This window comes from Lepus europaeus, chromosome 7 (genome assembly GCF_033115175.1).
Source record: "Lepus europaeus isolate LE1 chromosome 7, mLepTim1.pri, whole genome shotgun sequence".
In the NCBI taxonomy this organism is placed as follows: Eukaryota; Metazoa; Chordata; class Mammalia; order Lagomorpha; family Leporidae; genus Lepus; species Lepus europaeus.
In genome coordinates, this window is record NC_084833.1 from 84,603,425 (window position 1) to 84,631,055 (window position 27,631).

General features: G+C 38.9%; 1 protein-coding gene across 2 annotated transcripts in view; it reads right to left on the reverse strand.

Annotated features, from left to right (window-relative positions):
- MTMR2 (myotubularin related protein 2) overlaps nucleotides 1-27,631 on the reverse strand; it is a 106,559-nt gene that overhangs the window by 42,347 nt on the left and 36,581 nt on the right. For both annotated transcript variants that reach the window (XM_062196900.1, XM_062196901.1), the window contains one exon: nucleotides 14,499-14,604. In XM_062196900.1, coding sequence (XP_062052884.1) covers nucleotides 14,499-14,604 — 106 coding nt within the window. The remainder of the gene's footprint in view (nucleotides 1-14,498; nucleotides 14,605-27,631) is intronic.

Here is a 27,631-nt window from a genome sequence, read left to right on the forward strand (position 1 = left end):
AAGGGAAGAGAACAATTCTACACAAATCTTGAAGGAGAACTAGAAGCACCAAGAATTGCTCTAATAGTTACTAAAAAGATCACATGCTAGAACCTTGGGGAGCAAAGTGGGTATAAGAGATAAGGTTGGAAATTTATCTTTCCTTTCACATTAAAATTCAGAAGAATTCTGCCCTCCACTTCAAAACACATTAAAATTTGTTTCAATATCAAATAAAATGTTCTCTCAACTTTTTCAGGTGTCATTGATGTTACAGTACTATGTATTTCATGACAAACAGATGTCATGCGGGTCTTGAAGGTCTTCAAAAAGTTTGTGGAAAATGTATGTAATGAATACTCTATGCATGAATTTAAAAATTTTAGTAATAGGGCTGGCGCTGTGGTATAGTTGGTCAAGCTGCTGTCTGCAGCACCAGCATCCCCTATGAACACTGGTTTGAGTCCCAGCTGCTCCACTTCTGATCCAGCTCACTGCTAATGCACCTGAGAAAGCAGCAGAGGATGACCCAACTGCTTGGGCCCCTGCACTCAAGTGAGAGACCCAGAAGAAGCTCCTGGCTCTTGGCTTTGGCCTAGCACAGCCTCAGAAGTTGCAACCATTTGCAGAGTGAACCAGTGATGGAAGGTATTTCTCTCCCTTTCCCTCACTCCCTTTCTCCCTCTCTCCACGCTCACTGTAGTTTTGACTTATAAATTACAATAAATCTTTAAAACAATTTTAGTACCAAATTAAATTCATCTTCAAGGCACTAAAAGGATATGACAACAGTTTAGAAATAGGGCCTGTCACAGCAACATGAATTCAACTAAAACACGAACAAGTATCAAATTTATGGTGAAGAGTGAGTGAAGAATGATGACAACATTAAGTATTACAAAAAGTTCATGGGGACTGCTCCCAAAGAAATCAGCAAAGATAACTTGCTCTAAGAAGGAATCAGACAGATGCTTACATTGGCAGACTATATCCATTAATTTGCAACGAAAAAAAAAAAAAAAAACGATGACTAGCAGCAGAAACAACAACCAACACTACAGACATCTCAATAGGTTCTGCTTACACAATTCAAACTGGAAAATTAAAGTGGAACAAGCTTCCCATGTAAAAGTTACTAAAACTGTTGTTCACAGATGAGCTGCACAGGGCTCCTCAGTTCAAGTTCAGCTACTCTATAAGCTTAGCATTTATGACTGACAAGTTCAAGAATGTTATTTTGAGACAAACTACCAAGAAATCAAGACAAATTGAAAATTACTTAAAAGCTACTATGTAATTACACTGGAAGCATTTTTTTTTTTTTTTTTGACAGACAGTGAGAGAGAGACAGACAGAGAGAAAGGTCTTCCTTTTTCCGTTGGTTCACCCCCCAAATGGCCGCCACGGCCGGCACTGTGCTGATCTGAAGCCAGGAGCCAGGTGTGTTTCCTCCTGGTCTTCCATGAGGGTGCAGGGCCCAAGCACTTGGGCCATTCTCCACTGCCTTCCCGGTCCACAGCAGAGAGCTGGACTGGAAGAGGAGCAACCAGGACAGAATCCAGCGCCCCAACTGGGACTAGAACCCAGGGTGCCAGTGCCACAGGTGGAGGATTAGCCAAGTGAGCGGCGGTGCTGGCCTACACTGGAAGCATCTGAGAAGGTCTTTATCTTTTTCCTGGGGGAGGGGAGGTGAAGAAGAATGATAGAAAATAGTAGTATATTGAGGGCCAGCGCCGCGGCTCAGTAGCCTAATCCTCCGCCTTGCGGCGCCGGCACACGGGGTTCTAGTCCCGGTCGGGGCACCGATCCTGTCCCAGTTGCCCCTCTTCCAGGCCAGCTCTCTGCTGTGGCCAGGGAGTGCAGTGGAGGATGGCCCAAGTGCTTGGGCCCTGCACCCCATGGGAGACCAGGAGAAGCACCTGGTTCCTGCCATCGGATCAGCGCGGTGCGCCGGCTGCAGCGCGCCTACCGCGGCGGCCATTGGAGGGTGAACCAACGGCAAAAGGAAGACCTTTCTCTCTCTCTCTCACCGTCCACTCTGCCTGTCAAAAATAAAAAAATAAATAAATAAAAAATAAATAAAAAAAAAAAAGAAAATAGTAGTATATTGGGACAAGAAACAAACACACACACACATTCAAAAAATTTGTGGAAAATGTGTATTATCTGTTAATATCATTTCCCCACAAACTTTACGAAGAAACTTCTATGTCCATAGTCAGTATATATTGTTATGTATTATACTTTACATAGACAACATTTCATTCATTTATTATTTTCTCAGCTGATGGATGCTTATCATGTACACAAATGACATTGTGAAGATCTTCGTCTAAATCTAGTTAAATAAAAGTGAGAGTTTCTAAACAAGTAAAACTAGAACTGCAAACTAACTTTTTGGTAAATATTGTCATATTTCTCTCTAATATGACTATATTGATTCATACTACCATCATCACTATATGGGAGTTCCCTTTTCTCCCCTTAAAAAATATTTGCTATTACCATACTTTTAAATATTTTTACTGATCTCAGATGTCAAATAATGTCTCTCTGTTGCTTTAAAAAGTAATACATCCCCAATTATAGTGGTTTAACATTTTAACATATTAACAATTTCTGTATATTCATCTTTAAACCTCTAGTTTATAGCTTTTCTCAGCTTTCTACTAGGTTGCTTTATTAACTTGCAGGGTTCTTTTTTAATATATTTTGGATACTAATCCTTTACCAATTTACATGTACTCTTTGCATGTCTATTTTTTCAAAATGTAGTTTTCTTTTTTCAGATCTTCATATAGGAAGTTTGTAATACATAAAGTCAATAAGTCTCAGAACAATAAAAATACTATTCTTTTATAATTAATGCTGTGGGGTCTTGTATAAAATATTGTTGCTAATTTAATATTATAAAGATGCGACACTTTCTTCTAAAATTTTGATTTTCAATTCTAGATTCTTAATCTAATGAATTAAATTTTTGTGTGAAGTTGGAAACCAATTTTTTAAAAAAATTTTAGGACATCTGCCATTCTATGAGTCTGCTCTGTATCCCGCTTCCCATGTTGGATCGTTCTCTCCTTTTTAATTCTATCAGTTAGTATTAGCAGACATTACTCTTGTTTATGTGATCCCTAAGACTCTTAATCCTATCGTTATGATCAATTGTGAACTGAAACTGATCACTTTGGCTAGTGAGATGGCACTGGTACATGCCACCTTGATGGGATTGAACTGGAATCCCCTGGCACGTTTCTAACTCTACCATTTGGGGAAAATTCAATTGAGCATGTCCCAAATTGCACATCTCCTCCCTCTCTTATTCCCACTCATATTTAACAGGGATCACTTTTCAGTTAACTTTAAACACCCAAGAATAATTGTGTGTCAATTAAAGAGTTCAACCAATATTATTAAGTAGAACAAAAAAAAAATATTAAAAAGGATAAAGTATTAAGTTGTTCATCAACAGTCAAGACAAGGGCTGATCAAGTCACTGTTTCTCATAGTGTCCATTTCACTTCAACAGGTTTCCTTTTTGGTGCTCGGTTAGTTGTCACCAATCAGGGAGAACATGATATCTGTCCCTTTGGGACTGGCTTATTTCACTCAGCATCTCATAAATACAACATCAGGAACATATTGATTTTTCCCACCGTACCCACCCACCTTCTTCCTCCTCTCTCTCCCTTATTTCCATTCTTATTTTTTACTAAGATCTATTTTCAATTAACTTTACACACATACAATTCACTCTAGACTAAGTAAAGATTCAACAAATAGTATGAAAAATATAACTGTTCCTCAACAGTAGGTACAAGGGCTGTTTAAAGTCACTGCATCTCAAAGTGTCAATGTCCCTTCCATAGATTACCTTTTAGGTGCTCTATTAGTTACCACAGATCAGGGAGAATATATGGCATCTGTCCTTTTGGAACTGGCTTATTTAAAAAAGTATGATGTTTTCCAGTTTTATTTATTTTGTTGCAAACGACAGGATTTCACTTTAATACTGTTTAGTATTCCATGGTGAACATTTTCCATGATTTCTTTATCCAGTCTTCAGTCGATGGACATTTGGGTTGATTCTATACCTTAGCTACTATGAATTAAGCTGCAATAAACACAGGGGTACAGATAACTCTTCCATATGCTGATTTCATTTCCCTTGTATAATTTCCCCTTAACACTGCTTTACTGTATCCTATAGGTTTTGATATGTTGCATTGTCATCTTCATTCATTTCAAGAAATTTTTTGACTTCTCTTTTGATTTCTTCTATGACCCACTGTTCATTCAGGAACATACTGTTCAATCTCCATGTATTTTCATATGTTCTAGAGATTTCTGAGTTAACTTTCAGCTTCATTCCATTGTGGTCAGAGAAAATGCATGGTATGACTTTGATTTTTTTTATTTTGCTGAGATTTTCTTTAAGGTCTGGCATGTGGTCTATGCTAGAGAAAGTTCCACACACAGGTGAGAAGAGTGTATATTCTGTAAATGCAGGATGAAAAGTTCTTAGATATCCATTAGCTCCATTTGGTCTATAGTGTTGATTACTCTGTTATTTCCTTGCTGATTTTCTGTCTGGTTGATCTGTCCATTGCTGAAAGTGGGGTACTGAAGTCCCCCATAACTAACAATAGCAAATTTAATATTACATATACTCTACTGAATATTAAAAATGTGAATGCTTGGGGAAAATATCATATTAGCTGATGTACTCTAGATAATAATCCAATGATAAGAATTAATACAATTATCTCTGGCTTTGGTTCACAAAGAAAACATCTATAACAAAACACAAATTTTTATAGGATAACCACATTTGCTTTATTTAAGCATATTAAATATTATAAGACAAGGCAGATTGTTAAGAACAAATTCTATGATATTATACCACACACACCTGAAACAAGGATGGGGGTGGGGATGTGGGTAAGGGTTGTTGCAGTCATTAAGGCACCACTTGGGATGCCTACATCCCATTACTAGAGAGTCTGATTCAATTCTTGGTTCTTTTGCAACCAATACAGCTTCTTGCTAATGCATATTCTGGGATGCAGCTAAAGTATTTGGGTCCTTGCCGCTCACATGAGAGGGTGGAGACCAGATGGAGCTCATGCTCCTGACTTTGGCCTGGCCCAGCCCTGACTGTTGCAGACATTTGATGGAATGAAGCAGCTGGTAGAAGGTCACTCTCTATCTTTCAAATAAAATAAAGGGGAAAAAACTAAAAGACACAGACTACAATTCCATTTTAATATTTAATTCTGAATTGTAGACAAAACATTGGTTTGAGTGCCATATAACAAGCTTTTCACAAAGAAAAGTAAATGCTACACAGTTTGACTTTTGATTTATTTATTTGAAAGTCAGTTACAGGAGGAGAAGGGAGAGGGAGAGGGAAGAAAGGAGGAAGGGGGGAAGGATGGAGGAAGGGAAAAAGGGAGGGAGGGAAGGAAGTAGAGAGGGAAAGAGGGAGAGATCTTTCATCCACTGGTTCACTCCTCAGATGGCCACAACAGCCAGGACTAGGCCTAGCTGAAGCCAGAATGGAGGAGCTTCATCCACGTCTTGCAGGTGGATGGCAGGTGCCCAAACACTTGAGCAGCTTCCTCTGCTTTTCTCAGGCCATTAGCAGGGATCTGGATTGGAAGCAGAGCAGCTGTGACAGGAACAGGTGCCCATTTGGAATGCCAGTGTTGCAGACAGAGACTTTAACCACTATGCTTCAATTCCACCCCCCATAGTCTTTTATTTTTCAATCACCACTATTTAAGGAATATACTTTAATTAAAGCCAACAAATTATAAATTCTAACATATAAATAGTGACATGAGATTTATTTTTTTAGTGAGTCTATCAGTTCTTTTTTTATTTCTTTTTATTTGACAGGTAGAGTTACAGACAGTAAGTGAGTGAGAGAGAGAGAGAGAGAGAGAGAGAGAGAGAGAGGTCTTCCTTCTGTTGGTTCACTCCCCAAATGGCCACTACCGATGGCGCCACACCGCACTGATCCGAAGCCAGGAGCCAGGTATTTCCTCCTGGTCTCCCATGTGGGTGCAGGGGCCCAAGGACTTGGGCCATCCTCCACTGCCCTCCTGGGCCACAGCAGAGAGCTGGTTTGGAAGAGGAGCAGCCGGGACTAGAACCCAGCACCCATATGGGATGCCGGCGCCACAGGCATTGGATTAACCAAGTTAGCCATGACGCCAGCCCCCTGGGAGCAGGCTATTTTATAAAGAGAAAAGGTTTCTGTTGGTTGGAGGTGCAAGAGACTTAACCAGTGATAACTCTTGCTGGCAAAATCCCAAGGCATCACAGAGCAACACCCGGCAGACACAGGGAGCTCATGTGCCTATGTGCCTGGTCTCTCTCCCATCTTTTTTAAAGCTACCAGGATTCAGTCATGACTGCTCTATCCTATGGACCTTATCTAGTCTTAATCATTTCCAAAAGGCCCCATCTCTAAACACCATAATCAAATGACGTTTCCACCCTCTTAACAGTATTAACATAGAATCTGAGGAGTAAAACTCTTAGATATGTTTAGAAGCACAAACCACATTCAAACCATAGCAATGAGCAAATAAATCACAAATAAGTTTCTCAGATTCTTAGTTTCACTCAGTGGCAAGCTTCAAAAATACATTCTTGTGAAAGAAAGCCCAATTTTAAAAATTACAAATTAATTTACATTACTAAAAATTCTATATAAAAGTTTTTAAAATAAAATTAAGTTTAACTACAAGTGAAGAACAAATGAAAAAAAGATAAAAAATATTCCACAATTAGTCACTGAGAAAAGTATAATTCAATTTATAAAAAAACCTAAATTGTATGATACCAGATTATATTTTCTTTTTATTTTTCTTTGGATTATATTTAAATAAGACTTTTATTCCATAATGAACAAGGCTAACAAACATAACACAAATAGAATTCTTCCTGAATAAATAAAAGTTCAAGATACCTAGTCTAGTTCCAACCCCAGCCAATTTTCCAATCTGCCTTACTGATGCAGAGGCAACAAATCTTGTTTGAATACAAAAGCCTTAGTAGAAAAGACTTTCACATTAATCTGCTAAGATGCCCTCATTTCAGGAAAGTGCCATTGTATAATACCTATAGCAAGAAACCTGTGCACTTTCATTTAATATTTTTAATGAAATTGGGTTAGCTTTTTACTGTTTTGCATTCTCTATACTTCTATCTGAAACTGTTCCTAAAGGATCTATAAAATGTTAAGGCTCAAGACAGGAATAAACAATGAGACTACATGGAGGACACAAAGCCTAGAGATTAACCAAATTCCAATCATCTGTGAATGATCATTTTCAAAACTACCCTCATCCCACAAGCAGGGCCAAACCAGACAGTGGAAAAGCAACACAAAGCTGTCTGCAGTTAGTTTCACTTATAATTAACTAAAACACTATCACTTTATGGTTGATGGTATATACAATAAAAGTAAAACAACATCAATTAGCAAAACTGAAAGAGGGAATCAAATTTTATTATAAAAAATCTTTCTATGACTACCAAAAAATTAATAATCATTCAAGAAAGTATTATTCAAACTCATTATTTCCACCTCAAAAAAATACTTCAAATATATTCCTTATTATCTCGCTTAGCACTGAAAAAGCTTAGCAGCAAAATCAGGGAGGACAAACTCTCTTCTGCTAAAGAGGAGGAATACGATTAACCTGAAAAAAAAAATAAGGGCAATATGTAGCTGTATGTTTTTAAGTACATAATGTATTTCAGTTCTGAGTATCAGCCTTCTCATTTATCAAATGTCAATAATAAATCTGTCTTATAACTGTAAAAAAAGTTATCAAAGAGACGTGGCATGTAAAAATGTGTATCACAGTAGTAGGCCAAATATTTTTCAGTCATTTCAAGCAAATCCTTCCACAAGCCCCATCCCCTCAAAAAAAAAAAAAAAAAAAAGGAAAAAACATCACATACATTTGAAATTGGGACTCATTTCTGAAATGATACTAACATTTAGTGTAGTAATGTTACTCACTGAGCTCCTTCTCAAAGGTAAAAAAAAAAAAAAAAATAAAAGACTAATTCAAATAAAGCTATATCTAACAATTAAGATTTCTTTAAAAATGAGAACATGGTAAAAGGCAGCCTAAATATTTGAGTTTCCTTTTTATTTTGCTGCTCCTTTTTGCACTATACAATGGAAAGATAGTCAACCTTTGTTACCTAAAATCATCTTCTTAATTTAACATTTCCCATTTGTCCATTCAGTTTAACAAAAACTCCCGAAAAGCCTTGGTCAGTTGTGAAAGATGCAGTATTAGTAAGGTACTAATGGCCGGCGCCATGGCTCACTAGGCCAATCCTCCACCTGCGGCACCGGCACCCAGGGTTCTAGTCCCAGTCAGGGCACCAGATTCTGTCCCGGTTGCTCCTCTTCCAGTCCAGCTCTCTGCTGTGGCCCGGGAGTGCAGTGGAGGATGGCCCAGGTCCTTGGGCCCCTGCACCTGCATGGGAGACCAGGAGGAAGCACCTGGCTCCTGGCTTCGGATCGGTGCAGTGCACCGGCTGTAGCGGCCATTTGGGGGGTGAACCAACGGAAAGAAGACCTTTCTCTCTCTCTCTTTCTCACTGTCTAACTCTGCCTGTCAAAAAAACAATAAATAAATAAATAAATAAGGCACTAATGCCAATACACAGTAACAATTCCTGCAGGAAAGAGTTTTGTATAAATCCAATGGATTCCCTGTGTAATCTAGAGCTAGCGTAGTCATATAACCCAGGACACACTTGTGTGTAATGTTAAATCTGAAGGGACAACAGGCATAAAGAGAAACATGAAAGATGATTTGACAGCCAGTGCCGCGGCTCACTAGGCTAATCCTCTGCCTGCGGCACCGGCACTCCAGATTCTAGTCCCAGTCAGGGCGCCGGATTCTGTCTCGGTAGCTCCTCATCCAGGCCAGCTCTCTGCTGTGGCCTGGGAGTGAAGTGGAGGATGGCCCAAGTCCTTGAGCCCTACGCCCTTGGGAGACCAGGAGGAAGCACCTGGCTCCTGGCTTCGGATCAGTGCAGCGCTGGCCGTAGTGGCCACGTAGGGGGTAAACCAATGTAAAAAGGAAGACCTTTCTCTCTGTCTCTCTCTCTCTCTCACTGTCTAACTCTGCCTGTCAAAAAAAAAAAAAAAAAGATGATTTGACAATTCGGAAGGAAAATGGAAGTACTTTGTAATGATTTATCATTTTTTTCACCAAAAAATAAAAATAAAAACAAAAGGATACCACCTAGTGCCCAGATCTCAGTTTCTAGTACCATTTTGCATAAAAGGGACAAGGGCTCCTCGAAAAAAATGGAGAATGATTCTAGATTTGGGACAGGAAATACAGAGGATGAGCTTGGCGCATCTTGTAGTACCAGAAAGCAAGGTATTCAGAAAACACACTGGTGGCAATATGTCAAAGGGACACAAGATCTTAATGAAAGAACTCCCAATTTGGATTTAGCACAGTTTGAATAAAGTAGTTCTGAAGTGTAATAAAAAGTGTGAAGTAAATATGCACAAGTACTTAATAAAATAAGTGATGGATCAGGTCAATAAGCGAGGATAAACAAATAAATCTCCAATGCAGAGGAATTCTGAAAAATGTATACAGGTATTTCACCTTAGAGGAAGAAAAGCACAATTCTCTACTCCTTAAGTGCAGACTGTGCATAGCAATTTCTTTCCAGATAGCATAGAAAAAAAAGAGGAGAAAAACTATTTCACAATGAGAAAACCTAACACTATTTCAACCAAGTGGTCTATGTTAAAATCTACAATGATAAATGATGTTGACAGTACATACCTTTGGTATGTAATGAAAGTGGCACTTTTTCTCTTCAACCTTCCTCCCCAAAACACATAACCCCAGTTTAATAATGGATAAAGCCCTGAGGAGTCTAAAAGATGCCTCACCACTAATCCTCAAACCTGACAGGGTCATCAAAAACAACACATGTCTAAGAAATTGACACAGCCAAGAGGAGCCTATGGAGACATAACAACCAAACGTAAGGTAGTAAGGATTAAATCTGGGAACAAGAAGGATATTAGGTAAAAACTTAAGGATATCTGTCAGGTTCTATTTGCCTCTAAATCAGAAAACTTAACTGTAGCTTAGACAGCACCTTTCTTAGCTCCTCTAATAATGACTCTGTCCTTTGTTCTAGACCCTGTCTAGCATACTTGGGCCTCATTCCTTTGTAATCATAACCTCTACTCTACCACCAATGGCTCTACTCCCAACCTGTGTGTACTGATGGTCCTCTTCCCCACTTAATGCTGTATAATTGTTCAGACCTGGTTAGTGCCACTCTTAGGATCATTGGTTACTATCCTCACCCTGTCTTTTATGACCTTGTCTAAATATGATCAGAGTCGGCAAACTTGGAAGGCTTCCATAGCCTTGGCAACTCATGACGACAGCCTAGGGTGGTTATTGGCGCCATAAACTAGAGTGTCAATTTGTTGGGTCAACAACAGGAGTCACTGTGCACTTTCTCCTCATGTGGGATCTCTGTCCTTAATGTGCTATACATTGTGATTTAATGCTATAACTAGTACTCAAACAGTATGTTTCACTTTGTGTTTCTATGTGGGTGCAAACTGTTGAAATCTTTACTTAATATATACTAAATTGATCTTCTGTATATAAAGAGAATTGAAAATGAATCTTGATGTGGATGGAAGGGGAGAGGGAGTGGGAGAGGGGAGGGTTGCAGGTGGGAGGGAAGTTATAGGAGGGGGAAGCCATTGTAATCCATAAGCTGTACATTGGAAATTTGTATTCATTAAATAAAAGTTTAAAAAAATATTTTATAATAAAAAAAAACCTTAAGGATATCTGCAAAAATTGTGGAGTTTAGTTACTAATAATGTTTCAATATTGGTCCATTATATGTAATAAACCTACCATTCTAATCAAGATGTTAACATTAGGGAAAACCAGACATAAAGTCAAGCATATAGAAACTCTCTGTAACTTTTCTATAAATCCAAAATTGCTCTAAAATAAAAAGCTTCTCTAATGAAAAATAAGAAATAAATTACAAAATTTTACAATCAGATTACTATTACAATGCTCATTTTATGTGGGAAACCTAAGCCAGCTGCTCATTATTTGTGAGAAATACAGTGTCCTGAGGAAATGAAGGAGTCTGTCTACACTGCAGCTCTCTGTCATCCATCCACTTTCGGCATCCTGCAGTATACTGCAGTTGACAAGTGTCCAAGTAAGCAGTGTAAACTTCTCTTTGTAAGATTACAGAAATGGCTTAAGAAACTTCAGATAACAAACAGCAGGCAGAATACAGTATTAACAGTGTAAGCACAGACAATCAGCAAAATGACATTTCTTCATTCTCAGTGTGAATTCTTTATCAATCATTATGAGGATAGAAACAATTATATTTTTAATAGGATTTGACCAAAAGCAAGCCCACAAAAATTTCATTTTCAGCTTTTCATTACTATAATGAAATATCTAACATAGGGTACCTAAGAAGGAAGGGGCTTATTTCAGCTTATGGTTTTGCGGGTTTAAATGCAAGATCAGGACTCCATCATTCCAGCATTCTGGTGAGGCCATGCAATGGCAATGCCTGAGCATATGCAGAGCAATGACCAAACAGCAAGTCAGAAACAAGACAGAGTAACTACCAGACCCAACTGGGCTTTTACAACCAACCTCTTGTGAGAACTACTTTCTTTAAAAAAAAAAAAAAACAAAAAACTTTTATTTAATGAACATAAATTTCCAAAGTACAGCTTATGGATTACAATGGATTTCCCGCTTCCCCCCCCGCAATAACTTCCCTCCCACCCACAACCCTCCCTTTCCCGCTCCCTCTCCCCTTCCATTCACATCAAGATTCATTTTCAATTCTCTTTATATACAGAAGATCAGTTTAGTATATATTAAGTAAAGATTTCAACAGTTTGCCCCCACATAGCAACACAAAGTGAAAAATACTGTTGGAGTACTAGTTATAGCATTAAATCACAATGTATAGCACATTAAGGACAGAGATCCTACATGACATTTTTTAAAAATTGATTAATTTTGTATGCAATTTCCAATTTAAAACCAAGTTTTTTTTTTCATTTTCAATTATCTTTATATACAGAAGATCGATTCAGTATATACTAAGTAAAGATTTCATCAGTTTGCAACCACACAGAAACACTAAGTGTAAAAATACTGTTTCAGTACCAGTTATAGCATTAATTCACATTGGACAACCCATTAAGGACAGATCCCACATGAGAGGTAAGTACACAGTGACTCCTGTTGCTGACTTAACAACAATCTGACACTCTTGTTTATGGCGTCAGTAATCTCCCTAGGCTCTAGTCATGAGTTGCCAAGGCTATGGAAGCCTTTAGGGTTCGCCGACTTCGATCTTATTCCAACAGGGTCATAGTCAAAGTTAAAGTTCTCTCCTCCCTTCAGAGAAAGGTATCTCCTTCTTTGATGACCCGTTCTTTCCACTGGGATCTCACTCGCAGAGATCTTTCATTTAGGTTTTCTTCTTTTTTTTTTTTTTTCCCCCAGAGTGTCTTGGCTTTCCATGCCTAAAATACTCTCATGGGCTCTTCAGCCATATCCGAATGCCTTAAGGGCTGATTCTGAGGCCAGAGTGCTGTTTAGGACATCTGCCATTCTATGAGTCTGCTGTGTCTCCCGCTTCCCATGTTGGATTGTTCTCTCCCTTTTTAATTCTATCAGTTAGTATTAGCAGACACTAGTCTTGTTTGTGTGATCCCTTTGACTCTTAGACCTATCAGAGTGATCAATTGTGAACTGAAGATGATCACTTGGACTAGTGAGATGGCATTGGTACATGCCACCTTGATGGGATTGTATTGGAATCCCCTGGCACGTTTCTAACTCCACCATTTGGGGCAAGTCCAATTGAGCATGTCCCTAATTATACATCTCCTCCCTCTCTTTTTCCCACTCTTATATTTAACAGGGATCACTTTCTAAATGCACACCCTTAATGAGCTGAGGACTTCCCCTTAGGCCACTTCCCAAACACTGTAACTGGATTAAGTCTCTAGTCTCCTAGCACCACCAACCCACAACTTTGGGATTTAAACATCTGCATTAATTTTGTAGGCAAATCTTAAACCATAGCAAATCTAAACCATAGCAAAGCCTATAGATCATTAATGGATTTTTAATCAATGTAATTAATAACCAAAAATTATATATACATGAAATGTATGTTTTTAAGTAGTAACAAATTAAGGAGCAGCAACAATAAATTTATATCCACTACTAACAATGAACCTTGCACTAAATCTATGTCCTGTTTCAGGGTAATAACTAACAATATTATAGTCTTCATAATTAGCATATCATGTATTCACATTATGAACAAAAGGCTTTGTAACTTTTAGTGATATTTAATATCATGCTACACTCAATCTAGTATTTTATAAAATACCACAAAAGACAATGACAAATATGCAGAAGCCCTTACAGCTTAGATTTTTTGAATTGTTTTGAAATAGATGAAAAATATACTTTCTTGATATATGCTCAGTAAAAATTATCTCATCAAGGATAACAGTGTTTTAGTTAAAATTGGCTAAGTATAACTACTGAGAAAGTAGTCACTTCATGAGGGGAAAAAAAGATTCTCAGGTGCTCTCTTCTATATGAGCATACAAGAAGACAGCTCTCTCTGAATCAGAAAGTGACTCTTCACCAGAAACCAGATCTGCCAGCACTTGATCCTGAACTTCCCAGTTTCCAGAACCATGAAAATGAATGTTCATTGTTTAAAAAAATTATGAAGTAAATTCAAAGGTTAACAGCACACATGAAATTCATTTACTCCATTACTTCATAATGGTTTTAGAAAAGCAAGTGAATCCAGAAACAAAGAAAGTACTACAGAAAACACTGCTGATGTGGTTAATCTTATAGAAATAGGTCTTTATAAACAGAGGAAGATTTACAAATTATAATGAGACATATAAGAACTATCACACAGTGTGTAAGTGACTTTGCTCCCGAGCTAAACTGCATGGACTGGAACACTGATTAAAAAAATGTATTACCTATGAGATCCTGGACACATTACTAATTCTCTAATTGAATTACTTCTACTTTGTAGGGAGGATTCCAAGGGATAACTCACACGCAGTACTTAGAACAAGCTTGGCACACAGTAAGTACCCAATAAATGCCAGCTATTAATCACCACTATTATTGGAGTAATCAAGAAAATTATTTATTCTACAAAGAAATTCATTAATTACCTTTTGGCAAAGCACTTTAAAATGACCAATCTTAAAAAAGTACAGGTTTCTCTTTTAAAATTAAGTATGTATTCCAAATTTGCTGGCCTCTTCTAGGATATATCATAAAAACTAAGGTCTTTGAGAATATTTCATTAATATTTCATGTGGGCTACAAATACCTAACAGAAAGTACTTCATCAGAACTTACAAACAAGATACATACCTTCAAATCAGGAGAGAAGTTTTCTGCAGAAGTTGAAATGGAATCTGATGATACAACAGAAGCTGATTTTGTATGCACTGAATTCTCTGACTGAGAAGTAGAGGCACTGCAAAATACAAAAGCACAGTATGTCTGAAAAAACGGAGCTGTAAAGACCAATTTCGGACACTTCATTTCTTTTTTCCTTTCTTTTTTTACCTGACAGGTAGAGTTACAGACAGTGAGAGAGACAGACAGAGAGAAAGGTCTTCCTTCTGTTGATTCACTCCCCAAATGGCCACCACAGCTGGCGCTGTGCTGGTCGGATACTTTATTTCTAACTCCATTGTTTACTGAAACTTTCATTTATTCTCCAAATACTGATGAATGTCAAAATCCCTATCGCTGAAGGGTTAAGTATTTTTACCACCCAAGTTCCCTCTGAACAGACTCTCCCAGACTCAAGAACAGTCTCAGGCTAATTTTTTCTTGTTACTCATCCATCTACTCATTCATCCAAAAAAATATTCATAAAGTAGCCTAATATGCAAAACCAATACACCAGGCACTATGATTTAGCGATAAATATAAGAAGATTCCTCATGTTCAATGAAGCTTATTAGATTATTCTTGCAGAGACATGCAAGTAAATAAATGGTGCAATGTGGTAATGAACACACACTCACCTCATGCATAACTATGGGAGTTTAATAGGAAAGGAAGTTCAGGGAACATCACACAGGATCTAATATCTGAGCTGAGTCTTAAAAGACAGGAAATTATCAGGCTGCAAACAAATAAAAGAATTCCAAAAACAAACAAAAAGCTCTGCAAAAACATACAAGTATTAAGGTACGTAGAATATTTGAGAAGCTATAAATATTTCAACAAGGCTGGATATGCAAAAAAGCAGAAGGTGAGGATGGAAAGACAAACCTATCTTTGTAACTCATAACTTTCCACATCAAATTCTCTACTTATTTTTTACCTTTTTAATTAGCATGCAGAAATTGCGCATTCTCTGGGATATAATGTGACATTTCAATACATATACCAGTATATAATATGTACTGATCAATCAGGAAAAATCACATTTCCATCTTGCCATTACCACCCAGTGTTTAAAGTATTTGAAATACTCCTTCCCAGCTATTCATAAACATATATTATAAGTCATCACAAACTATAGTCCCTTCATTATGCTACAGAGCACTAGGAAAAATTCCTTCCCCATTTAATTGTATTTTGGTATCTGTTGTCCAATACAGCTCAACTCACTCCACCTTCCCAAGCTCTAGCAATCACAAATATATTCATCGAATTTTTTTTTTGAGATTCCACATATGAGACAGAACATGTGGTATTTGTCATTATCTGTTTGAAAAACAATGGGGATATGCATTTGGCCTACTGATTAAGCTGCCAATATCCTATGCCAGAGTGGCTGAGTTCAAGTCCCTACTCTGCTCCCAATTCCATCTTCCTACAAAGGTGATAGATGGGTCCATGCTACCCATGTGGGAGACCTGGATTAGGCTCCCTGCTCTTTTGGGTTGGCCCAGCTCTAGCTGTTGCAGGCATTTGGGGAGTGAGCCAGAAGTTGGGTTTCCTGTGTCCCTCTGTCCCTCAAATAAATGAATGCTGTCTTATAAAACATGATTATATCCCATCATTTGCAGCAAGATGAGACTGGAGTACATCACGTTAATTGAAGTAAGTTATACAGAGAAACACAAATTCTACACTTTTAACAAGCTGGCCTTGGGTATATACTTTTGTCATTATACTAAGTAGTCACATTCTACAGCTTCATTTTCTTAAATTCCTACAGAACTTGTAATACCTGATCACATACTGCTTTTTATTACTTATTGATTTCAAATATATATATTTTTGTGACATCAATTAAATTTTACATGCCCCCAGGGCAAGGATTATAATCTTTACTTTTTTGTTTTCTGTAACATCTATTTTAGTGAGTATATACGCTGTTAACAAGTGCTGTTTGTTAAACTGCTACAAACTGAATAACTGATATCATTTCCTTTTCTCAGTAAAAGGAAATCAAAATTATTTAAGGTAAGAAAAAACAATGATGGAAAAACCTGACACTGAATTGAGGTTTAACATTCAGATTAAAATAGGTATTTTTCAGCCGGCACCGCCGCTCAATAGGCTAATCCTCCACCTTGCGGCGCAGGCACACCGGGTTCTAGTCCCAGTCGGGGTGCTGGATTCTGTCCCGGTTGCCCCTCTTCCAGGCCAGCTCTCTGCTGTGGCCTGGGAAGGCAGTGGAGGATGGCCCAAGTGCTTGGGCCCTGCACCCGCAAGGGAGACCAGGAGAAGCACCTGGCTCCTGCCTTTGGATCAGCACGGTGCGCCGGCCACAGCGTGCCGGCCGCGGCGGCCATTGGAGAGTGAACCAACAGCAAAGGAAGACCTTTCTCTCTGTTTCTCTCTCTCTCTCATTGTCCACTCTGCCTGTCAAAAAAAAAAAAAAAAAAAAAGGTATTTTTCTAAATCTCCTTTCCCAACACATTAGAAGTTTTCCTTATACCAAAAGTCAAAATTTTTCATTAGATTTGATGTAATTATTCATCTTGGATTCATGATATTTAAGAACCATATTTTAGGTTTTAGTTTAAAAATAGCTATAATAAACTTGTTCATAACAAAAAGCAAATTTACACAATGTGAAAATCATCTTCTCCAAAAATAAACTGTCACTTAAGTTAAATGGATGAAAAATGCCATTCCAGTGGGAAATTCAATAATATTATTTGAAATGCAAACATCTATTTATTTCATTTACTATTTCAAAGAATGATGTGGTTATTTGTTTATAACTAAGAACCTACATTATACAAGAAGCAGCCACAAGAAACTGGATTATCTACTTTACAATGTATAGAAAGAAAAACAGATAGGCTGAGAGTATTTTCTTTTTTTATTTATACTGAGCTTCTGACTGATTAAATGACAACTGCCTCAAAGTAGCAGGTAAATAATTACACTTCAGTCACAGTACTCCGATATTACTGGCTTCCTACTCTCTACAGATTCTTTTCACTTCCCTGACCTTTGATCAGGGTAGGCTGTGCCCAGTCCAAGATGGGAGAACCATATGACAAAATTTTGGTCAATGAAATTTAATGAGAAGTCCGATAATGGTTATGGAAACCATTTATCTTCTTAATAAAGGAGAGTAGAAACATGAGGACAGTTTTCATCTTTTCCCACTTTCTCTTCCCTAGAATAAATATGTAAACCTGAGAAATAGAGTAGCCATCATGGAAACATGAGCAACATGCCAGCCTGCTAGGGACAGGAGGAGCACAGGTCCTTACAACATCACTGAGCAAGTGCATCCACACCAACTTTCTCCTTCTGAGACTTGTCATGTAAAACAAATGAACTTCAATTTTCAAAATCATTGTAACAGAGTGTTGTATATAACCAAACACAATTCTAATATGGCAATCAACATGTCATAAAGTCCATCTTGGGCAAGTTCAAGTGTATAATACTACTTTATATGCATATGAGCTTGAAAAAAAAAAAAACAAGGAAAGCTCTTACAGGCAATAAAACACAATTAATATCATAGGTAGTACACTATCTTTTTTTTTTTTTTTTTTTTTTTTTTTGGACAAGAAGAGTGGATAGTGAGAGAGAGACAGAGAGAAAGGTCTTCCTCCACTGCACTCCCGGGCCATAGCAGAGAGCTGGCCTGGAAGAGGGGCAACCGGGACAGAATCCGGCACCCCGACAGGGACTAGAACCCGGGGTGCCAGCGCCGCAGGCAGAGGATTAGCCTATTGAGCTGCGGCGCCGGCCGGTAGTACACTATCTTAAAAAGTAATTTTGATAGAGAATATCATACCATGTAGCACCAAGAAACTAAATAGCTCTTTAGAGCCAAGGTAAGCAAATCTAACATAAATATAATAAAACCAAATGCTGCAACCTATACTTTGCTGTCTAAGATTCAATGAATCAGTCTTTCAGGCAAAGTGTGGTAAACCACCTTTAATTATTAGCATCTCTTTTCAGACATACATAAAATGACATACACAAATATGGGTAGATATTGATCCATATATGTATATATATATACACGTGTGTGTGCGTGTGTAATCACTTGTTATGTTGAAATATATACACACGCACACGCACATATATATTTCAACATAACGAGTTGACAAAAGGTTCCAGACCCCAGGAAAACACCCAGGAGCTGATGAGGAAATGAGGTGCAATCTATCACAGTACTGTCCTTTATATTAGAGCAGAAATACACACACACACACACAGCAGAGCTGTGAAAACTGCTGATATCAAGGTGAAGTACTGCCCTTAGTGGCTACTCAGACTGAAAGCAGCCACAGGCACACAAGAATGCAGCGCTCTATTCTCAGTAGCTATTTGTTTTCTTCTGTCATCCTGGCTCTGTGCATGTTTCTGATTGCCATGGCTACCAGTAAAATACACTCTAGTTTCCACTGCTTTTTTTCCATTTCTCTGTTTACCTTTTATGAACCATTCCACAAACAAGTTCTGTATTTCCCAAAATTCATGCCCTTGCTCATGTCATTCTAAAACAGAAGGCTCCTTCACCCCAATCTATTTATTAACATCCTACCTACCCTTTAAGACACAGGCTGGCTTTTCCAAGAAGTTTTCCCAAGGTTTTCCAGCTGGAACTAAACTCTTAGTCCCTACATTTTTAGGAACTTTTGTCTAGGACTGCACTTAATACTTTCCATATTAGACTACAGAAATGTTAATTACATGGCTTTTTTTTTTTTAAATTATAAACTGCTAGAGAGTAAGAATCCTGTAATTAGCAAAGGGTTTGAACTTGAAGTAAAGACTGAAATCTGCTAACCTCATTAAGTCACCAAAACCACTTTGGCCCTTAGATTTCCTAGGCCCACAGACTTCACTGCTGTCAATCCAAACATTCCTGTTATCCTTATCATCTTCAGCCTCTCTTCAATATGTTAAACTTTCTCATCAACTCTCTATCACATATGTTCATCACCATACTACAAGTTCCCTCCATCCACTTTCTCTGTCCAAGTATTACTTCAACAACTAACTCTCTTCCTAAATAATACTAGAATCTTTACTCCATAGTGGTTAAACGGCCTGAGGCGCTAACACAATGTTCCCTTTTGGACTCAACCGACATCTCCTAGGAATCCACTTGCCTGCAGCCTTCATACAGGAGACTCTTCTCTTTTCACACATCTAACAAAGCTCAAAGGTGACAATGACATTTCCCCCAGCTCAACTCCCATGCTTCTACACTAGTACTTTTTCATCTGCTTGTACAAAAAGCTTCTTGTGAGGTTCATGGTTTTAAGGTATACAACCTCCTTGTTACTCTCATCTTCCCACCTTTTGATCACTCCTCACCAAGAACTTTCTCATCTGGCTCACTTTTTTCTCCACCATTTATTTGTAGTCCAAAGTTGGCATAATTTTGAGAATTTTACTGTCCTTAGGGTCAGTATAATTGGCTGCACTCAAAATTCCTCAATTCCTACATTCCCTCATTCATGTTCCCAATTGAACACTGAATCTGTAGTCACACCCTGCACTTTATCATTTTTGGGAACTACTCTGCCTCCATAATCTTAAACTCCCTAACCACAGATGCTTATCTTTCCAAATATCTTACTTTCTTAACTTTCTTTTCCCTAATCTTTAACCTAAAGGAGACAATCAGATCCTCAACTCCTCCATTTTTAATTGTTCTTCAGGATTCATTGCTCTGTCTCATCACTTCATTTCCCTTCCCATTTAACCTGGAATATAGTATGTAAGATATTATACTCTCTTGGCAAACCCTCCATGCCCTTAAATCCTATCCACTGGCCACAACTACCTGGCTAATCCCTAAATTTGGACCCAATTAACCATTTACCCTCTCCCAAACTAAAGCTTTGCTACTACATCCAAACTGGGGCCACAGAAGACTCAGGATTACAAACATCAGATGCAAGGCAATGCAAAGCGACACTCCCACTTACCAAGTAACATATTTTTTTAACCATTACCATTTTCTCCCCAAATCCATCACATCTAATCAACCCAAATGCCTCTAAGTCTATTTCTCTATATTCTCTTGGATAGATCTCCTCTCCATGCTAAGTTTTACTGTCTTAACTCAAAACCCCTTCAATGGACTCCTGCAAATCACTTGTCTTCTGTCACCTACTCATTATGTATTACATCCCAAACCAATAATAAAGTGATCTTTCAAAAGCGCAGTTGTGATTGTATCTCTCCCCTGCTTAAATCTTCAGATTCCTCATTGCCTACAGAATCTGGCTCAAATTCCCAAGCATAACACATGAAGTTTTCCAGGAATTAGCCCTTATTCTACACACTCATCTGGAATATTTACTCCTCTTGTGCCACTGCGAATAGTTTGCAGACCCCCTATGTTCTCTGGCCATTACATGCCCCTGTACCTTTGATAATCCTGCTCTCTCTGCCTGTGATGGCCTTCATAGTCTTCCATGCTCTCTCTGTCCCATCCATCTGATAAACACAACATTTTTACTGCACACTATACATTTTTCTATCATAATTACTGCAGTACTTTACTGCATTTAGTTATCTACAAATTCCTATTCTCACATATTTTTCTTATTTACTATTCCAAGATTGTTTACTCCAGAAGACTATTCTCTCACCTTCTCACAAAACATGTAAAACACTCAAAAAAGAATACTTGGCACATATTACTATATGTGGTAGCTGAGTTATTCCACTCACATTACACCACAAATCAGATTTGTTTCATAAATAAAATTAATGACAAAAGCTAGGAGGCAAGAACTACAATTAAAGGCCTAATGTTTATAAAGTAAAAAATTATATCTGTTAAACAGTATTTCTATTAGTACTAGAACAATGAACATTTGTCCTACTACTGAAGCATGAATATAATTTAAAAGTGAAACATTTCATAGAAAATGGAAGCTATCAAAAGAATTTTTCCTGAAATTTTCAGGTGAACAATTTCCAACCTAAAATTGATGGCTTAACCTTATTTTCTTATTTTCTTTAAGATTTTATTTATTTATTTGAAAAGCAGAGTTACAGAGAGGCAGAGGCAGAGACAGAAACAGAGAAAGAGATCTTCCATCTGCTGGTTCACTCCCCAAAGGGCCACAATGGCTGGAGCTGGGCCAATCCAAAGCCAGGAGCCAGGAGCTTCTTCCAGGCCTCCCATGTGGGTACAGGGGCCCAAGGACTTAGGCCATTTTCTATTGCTTTCCCAGGCCACAGGAAAAAGCTGGATCAGAAGTGGAGCAGCCAGAACCCAAACCAATGCTCATATGGGATGCCAGCACTGCAGGTGGCAGCTTTACCCGCTACACCACAGCATTGACCCAAACATGATTTTCTTTCTATACAAATAAACCTCTAAAGTCTAAAACAGTACTAAAAAGGAAAAGACAGTCTTCATTGGAAGAAGGGTTATACTCATGTCATCAATAATAAATAACCTCTGTCTCTAAGAAAACATGAATATAAATGGAAATACACATTATTCCTATTATCTATAGAACTACATTTTCAAAACTGTTTACCCTAATTTGACATACTCTCCTACTACACAAGCTAATTTCCCTGAAGCAATGCATCTTCTTTTTTCCTCTTTTCTTGCACACTGAATATGAGTTTTCTTTCCCATTTTCATGCCCAACTCTTCTCTCTCTGGATCACTAAGCCTTGGGTGAGTACAGTCAAAATCAGCTCATACGTACATTCACCCAAGGCTATCAATGTCAGTTCCTGGTAACATTCAAATTACAAGAAGAACGTTTTTCAAACATCACTCCAAAAATTCCTTAACATCTATATTCATTATGATGAAAATTCTTACACTGGCACCCAAATGCCTCAGAATCAATTCACACCTCATAACCACAGCTTTCAGAGTGTCAGTCTCCACTAATGATATATCATATCTAACTCTAGCTGAAGCCTACATTTCATTGCAGCTAGGCAAACCAGTCCCTTGCCATAACCAGCTGTTATGGGCATTTGGGGAATGAAATAGTTGATGGATTTTCTGTCTCCCTCCCTCTCTCCCTGCCTTTTTTTTTTCTTTTTTCTTTTAAACTTTTATTTAATGAATATAAATTTCCAGTGTACAGCTTATGGATTACAATGGCTTCCCCCTCCCATAACTTCCCTCCCACCCACAACCCTCCCCTCTCCCACTCCCTCTCCCCTTCCATCCACATCAAGATTCATTTTCAATTCTCTTTATATACAGAAGATCAATTTAGTATAAAGATTTCAACAGTTTGCACCCACATAGAAACACAAAGTGAAACATACTGTTGGAGTACTAGTTATAGCATTAAATCAAAATGTACAGCACATTAAGGACAGAGATCCCACATGAGGAGCAAGTGCACAGTGACTCCTGTTGTTGACCCAACAAATTGACACTCTAGTTTATGGTGCCAGTAACCACCCTAGGCTGTCGTCATGAGTTGCCAAGGCTATGGAAGCCTTCCAAGTTTGCCGACTCTGATCATATTTAGACAAGGTCATAAAAGACAGGGTGAGGATAGTAACCAATGATCCTAAGAGTGGCACTAACCAGGTCTGAACAATTATACAGCATTAAGTGGGGAAGAGGACCATCAGTACACACAGGTTGGGAGTAGAGCCATTGGTGGTAGAGTAGAGGTTATGATTACAAAGGAATGAGGCCCAAGTATGCTAGACAGGGTCTAGAACAAAGGACAGAGTCATTATTAGAGGAGCTAAGAAAGGTGCTGTCTAAGCTACAATTAAGTTTTCTGATTTAGAGGCAAATAGAACCTGATAGAAGGGGCTTGATTATAATCTGGTGGGCTTTAGGCCTTGTAAGTTAAGAGGCCCAGACCTATCTATCTCTTCACATGGGGTACATCCTAAGGGAGGTATGAACCTCCTAGGGGAAGGCACTCTGTTGACTTTCATTACTTGGCTGGCCTGGGAGGAGAGCTGGCCAGGTAAAGGCAGGGGGCATCTCTAACAAGAAATTTACAGTTCGGCCTGCAATGTTGCTGACCCTACTTGACCATACCCTCAGCTGCAGTGGTCACTTTGGAAGTTGGGCTGAGTGAAGGGCTTTTCGGCTTAGAGCCAATAAGATCTGTGGCTCTGACCTGGGCATCCTTCGACTCCAGGGCAGGTCCATTTCCAGTGATCCAACTCTTGGCAGAGCTGCCAGGGCTCTTCACAAGCTGACTTCTGCTGAAGCCCAGGCTTACCACCTTGAAAGCCACTGCAGTGGACTGGCCTGTTGGGTCTCCTTGAGGGCAGATCACTGTACAGATCAGCCATTAATAGGCCTGCCACCCATTGCTTCTGATGCCTAGCTTTCTTTTCCTCCTGGTTTATGTTAAAGCAGACCAGAGGATGCAAGTCAAGGGAGTGCCCAAGTCCCATCTCTAATCTTCAGTGGCCTGAACTACAAGTCTATAGTCACAGGCATGTTCTGTAGTAATTTTTCTAAGGTAGACAATGCCCATGAGGAAAATTATATTCTCACTTTAAAACTTTTTTTCCCTTTGGTCTGAAAGGGAGGCTTTTTCTACTTACTGTATACTTCGCTAATGGCGAAGTGAATCTAGCTATGAGATTATTATTTAAGTTCTTATTTTGGCTCTGCTATTACAGAAAAATGTTAGCCATCTCTTTTATAAGGTCTAAAGATTAAATTGTGCGTCCTACAGATTCCTTCATAATAGAATTAGTTTCCTACCTTGAAGAGAATAGAGAAATGAAAGAACAAGTTGTCTGCCTTTCAAATAAAAATTTTTTTAAAGATTTATTTATTTATTTGAAAGTCAGAGTTACACAGAGAGAGAAAGAAAGGCAGAGAGAGAGAGAGAGAGATCTTCCATCTGCTGGTTCACTCCCCAAATGGCTGCAATGACCAGAGCTGTGCCAATCTGAAGCCAGGAGCCAGGAGTTTCTTCTGGGTCACCCACATAGGTGTAGGGGCCCAAGGACTTGGGCCATCTTCTACTGCTTTCCCAGGCTATAGCAGAGAGCTGGATTCGAAGTGGAGCAGCCGGGACTCGAATTGGCGCCCATAGGGGATGCCGGCAGTGTAGGTGGCAGCTTTACCCACTACACCACAACGCTGGCCCCCTCAAATAAATTTTTTAAATATTTTAATTATATAATCACATTCTTAGTTTAAAGTATCAAGTTAAGCCACATACTAAATATATTTCAACACTATGTTTCTTACATTAAAGTGTTTAAGAGAACATTTATGTATCATGGAGTATAAGGAAAAATCTAATAGCTACATTTATTTCAGGAGTTCTGTGCTATCCCTGTGTAAATGTAATAACTTTTCTTAAATATAATGAGAACTGACATTCTATTAAAAAAAGGCACAATTTCCTTAAATATTTTCAATGCTTATACTGACTGTACCAGAAATTATACTCACCTTTCAAAATATATTTGAAAAACACTGTAATTTAGTAAAGTGATTATATCTCAAATGTGTTTGCAATTTCAAAATACATCTTATTTCAAATATAACTATGACAAATCAATAAATTTCTGAAAAATACATACATGGTTAGCTCATAATTCTTCTCTAAATAATTTAATCGGGGCCGGTGCTATGGTGCAGCGGGTTAACACCCTGGCCTGAAGCGCCAGCATCCCATATGGACGCCGCTTCAAGACCCAGCTGCTCCACTTCCAATCCAGCTCTCTGCTAGGGCCTGGGAAAGCAGTACAAAATGGCCCAACTCCTTGGGCTCCTGCACCCACGTGGGAGACCAGGAAGAGGCGCCTGCCTCCTGGCTTTGAATCGGCACAGATCCAGCTATTGCAGCTATCTGGGGAGTGAACCAGTGGATGGAAGACCTCTCTCTCTCTCTCTCTCTCTCTCTCTCTCTCTCTCTCTGCCTCTCCTCTCTCTGTGTAACTCTGACTTTCAAAGAAATGGATAAATCTTCTAAATAAATAAATAATTTAATCGGACAGATCTGGAACACAGCAATATAAACTCAACTAACTCTAGGACATCAGCCTTGCCAGTGCCCAGCAGTGTTATGTTTACAAGGCTTTTTATTCGGTGATATGCACACTCACTCCAACCTTGTAACCTCAGCACACTGGAGCTGGTTATTAGCTTCAGTGGCCTGACTCATCTGGAACACTTTTCTGCCAAGATAAAAAATGGAAATGCATGACTTGGAGTAATCTCAGTACTTGCATTTCTGACAGCACATTCATTCTTCTTTCAAACTCCACATGAGATTTTCCTTCACAAGTCTCTTTCCACATCTGCACTCCATATTCTATGCCTTAGGGCTCGGCCACCTTCTGCATTTCACCAAAATTTCTATCCTTGCTATCTCCACTGTCTGTATACACAATGACTCCTTAATTCCTTGCAATCTAGCTTCTGCTCCTAACAACCAACTCCCTAAAATGGCCCTTCCTAAAATTCCCAATGACCTGATTGTTTTAAAAAAAAAAAGAAAAAAAAAGTCTTTTCTCAGTTCTGATTCTATAACTTCTCATCTCCCTTAACTAACATATTGCTTTGGCTATCCTATGTCTGTTTAATACCTTTGAGCATCTACCATATTTGACATACTACTCTTTTACAGAATCCTAGAGATACAGAGATAAGTATGACAGGTTTGCTTTTAGTGAGCTTTCACTCCAGTATACTCAGCACTACCCTACAGGCACTGCTTTCTAGATGTCATTAATGACCTCAGGAATCAATCCAAAATGGTTGTTTCTTTTAGTTCTCACTTTCCTTGACCTCTCTGCTACATTTAATACTACTGTCACTGCTTCCCTCTTAGAATTCTTAGCTTCCACGGTCATTAAAATTTACTGGCTTTCTTTCACTCTCCTTTTCTATGCTGTTTTCCTCCAGTTGTCCCCTACAGACAGATTCTCTGGGAAACTCTGACCTTGCCTCTGTTCTCCATACTGAGTGTCCCATCATGGATTCTTACAACTTCAGTTACCATCTCTGTGCAAATCATTTATAAACATATTTCCCTAGTCCTCTCAGTCCCACATCCACAGAAACCTACTACTAATCAAAGTCTGATGCCACTCTCGTGGTCAAGCTTTACTTCTCACTCTGATCCAGCTTTGCTATTGCCTCATCTTGTGACATTAAGCTGTACAGAAGAAAGAATTATATTAATTGCTCCCTTTACATTCAAGTATAAGCATCACTTAGCCATGTATGCTGACAACACACAAGTTAGTTACACAATAGTAGAACTGTAAAGGATCTCTGAGATCATTCTAGTGAAACGCTGTAGGGAACCAGACCGGAGGAACCGTGCCCCTAAGATGGCGCCGACTCCCTGCTTCCGGGTTCTTCCTCATCTCAGGGAGTTCCCGCTCTTGCTCGCTCCTTCCCGCCTTAGATTTCCCGCTCTAGCTCGCTCCTTCCCGCCTTGCCACGAGATTGTCCTATCCCCGCGCTTCTAGCCTATCACCTGATTTGTGACGTGTATTGTGCATATAAACCCTTGCTACGCGGGTGTAAGGGAAGTTCCTGCCCAGAAGAGATCGAAGCTGGATCTCCTGCTTGCCGAGCAATAAAGGAACCCCGTGCAAAGTGTTCGGTCTCTGTCTCTTGCTGGACGAGGACGGCGCCGAGCAGCTGGTGGCCCGTACGGGGAGCTTCCTCTACGTTGCCCGGTAAGTAGAAGGTAAGCGAGGTCAGTCTTACCGTCTGGGCCCCGCGAGTGAGGTATATCTCGTGGTTGGAGGGTGGACGCACCCTAAGATAGCGGACGTGTTTCCCCGCTTTAAACTGAAAGAATAGCGGACGTGTTTCCCCGCTTTAAACTGAAAGAATAGCAGACTTGTTCCCCCGCTTTAAACTGAAAATAAGATAGCGGACGTGTCTTCCCGCTTTAAACTGAAAATGGGAAATTCATCTAGCCATTCAATGTTGCTTAATCCGTTAAAAGCATTATTGCGTAGCAAAGGGATTAAGGTTTCTAAGACCACACTTGTCAGGTTCCTTGGAAGTGTTGATTTCTTTGCGCCGTGGCTCACCCACGAGGGCCAAATAACTCTTGAGTCTTGGGAGAAATTAGGAAAGGATCTCCGGCGCA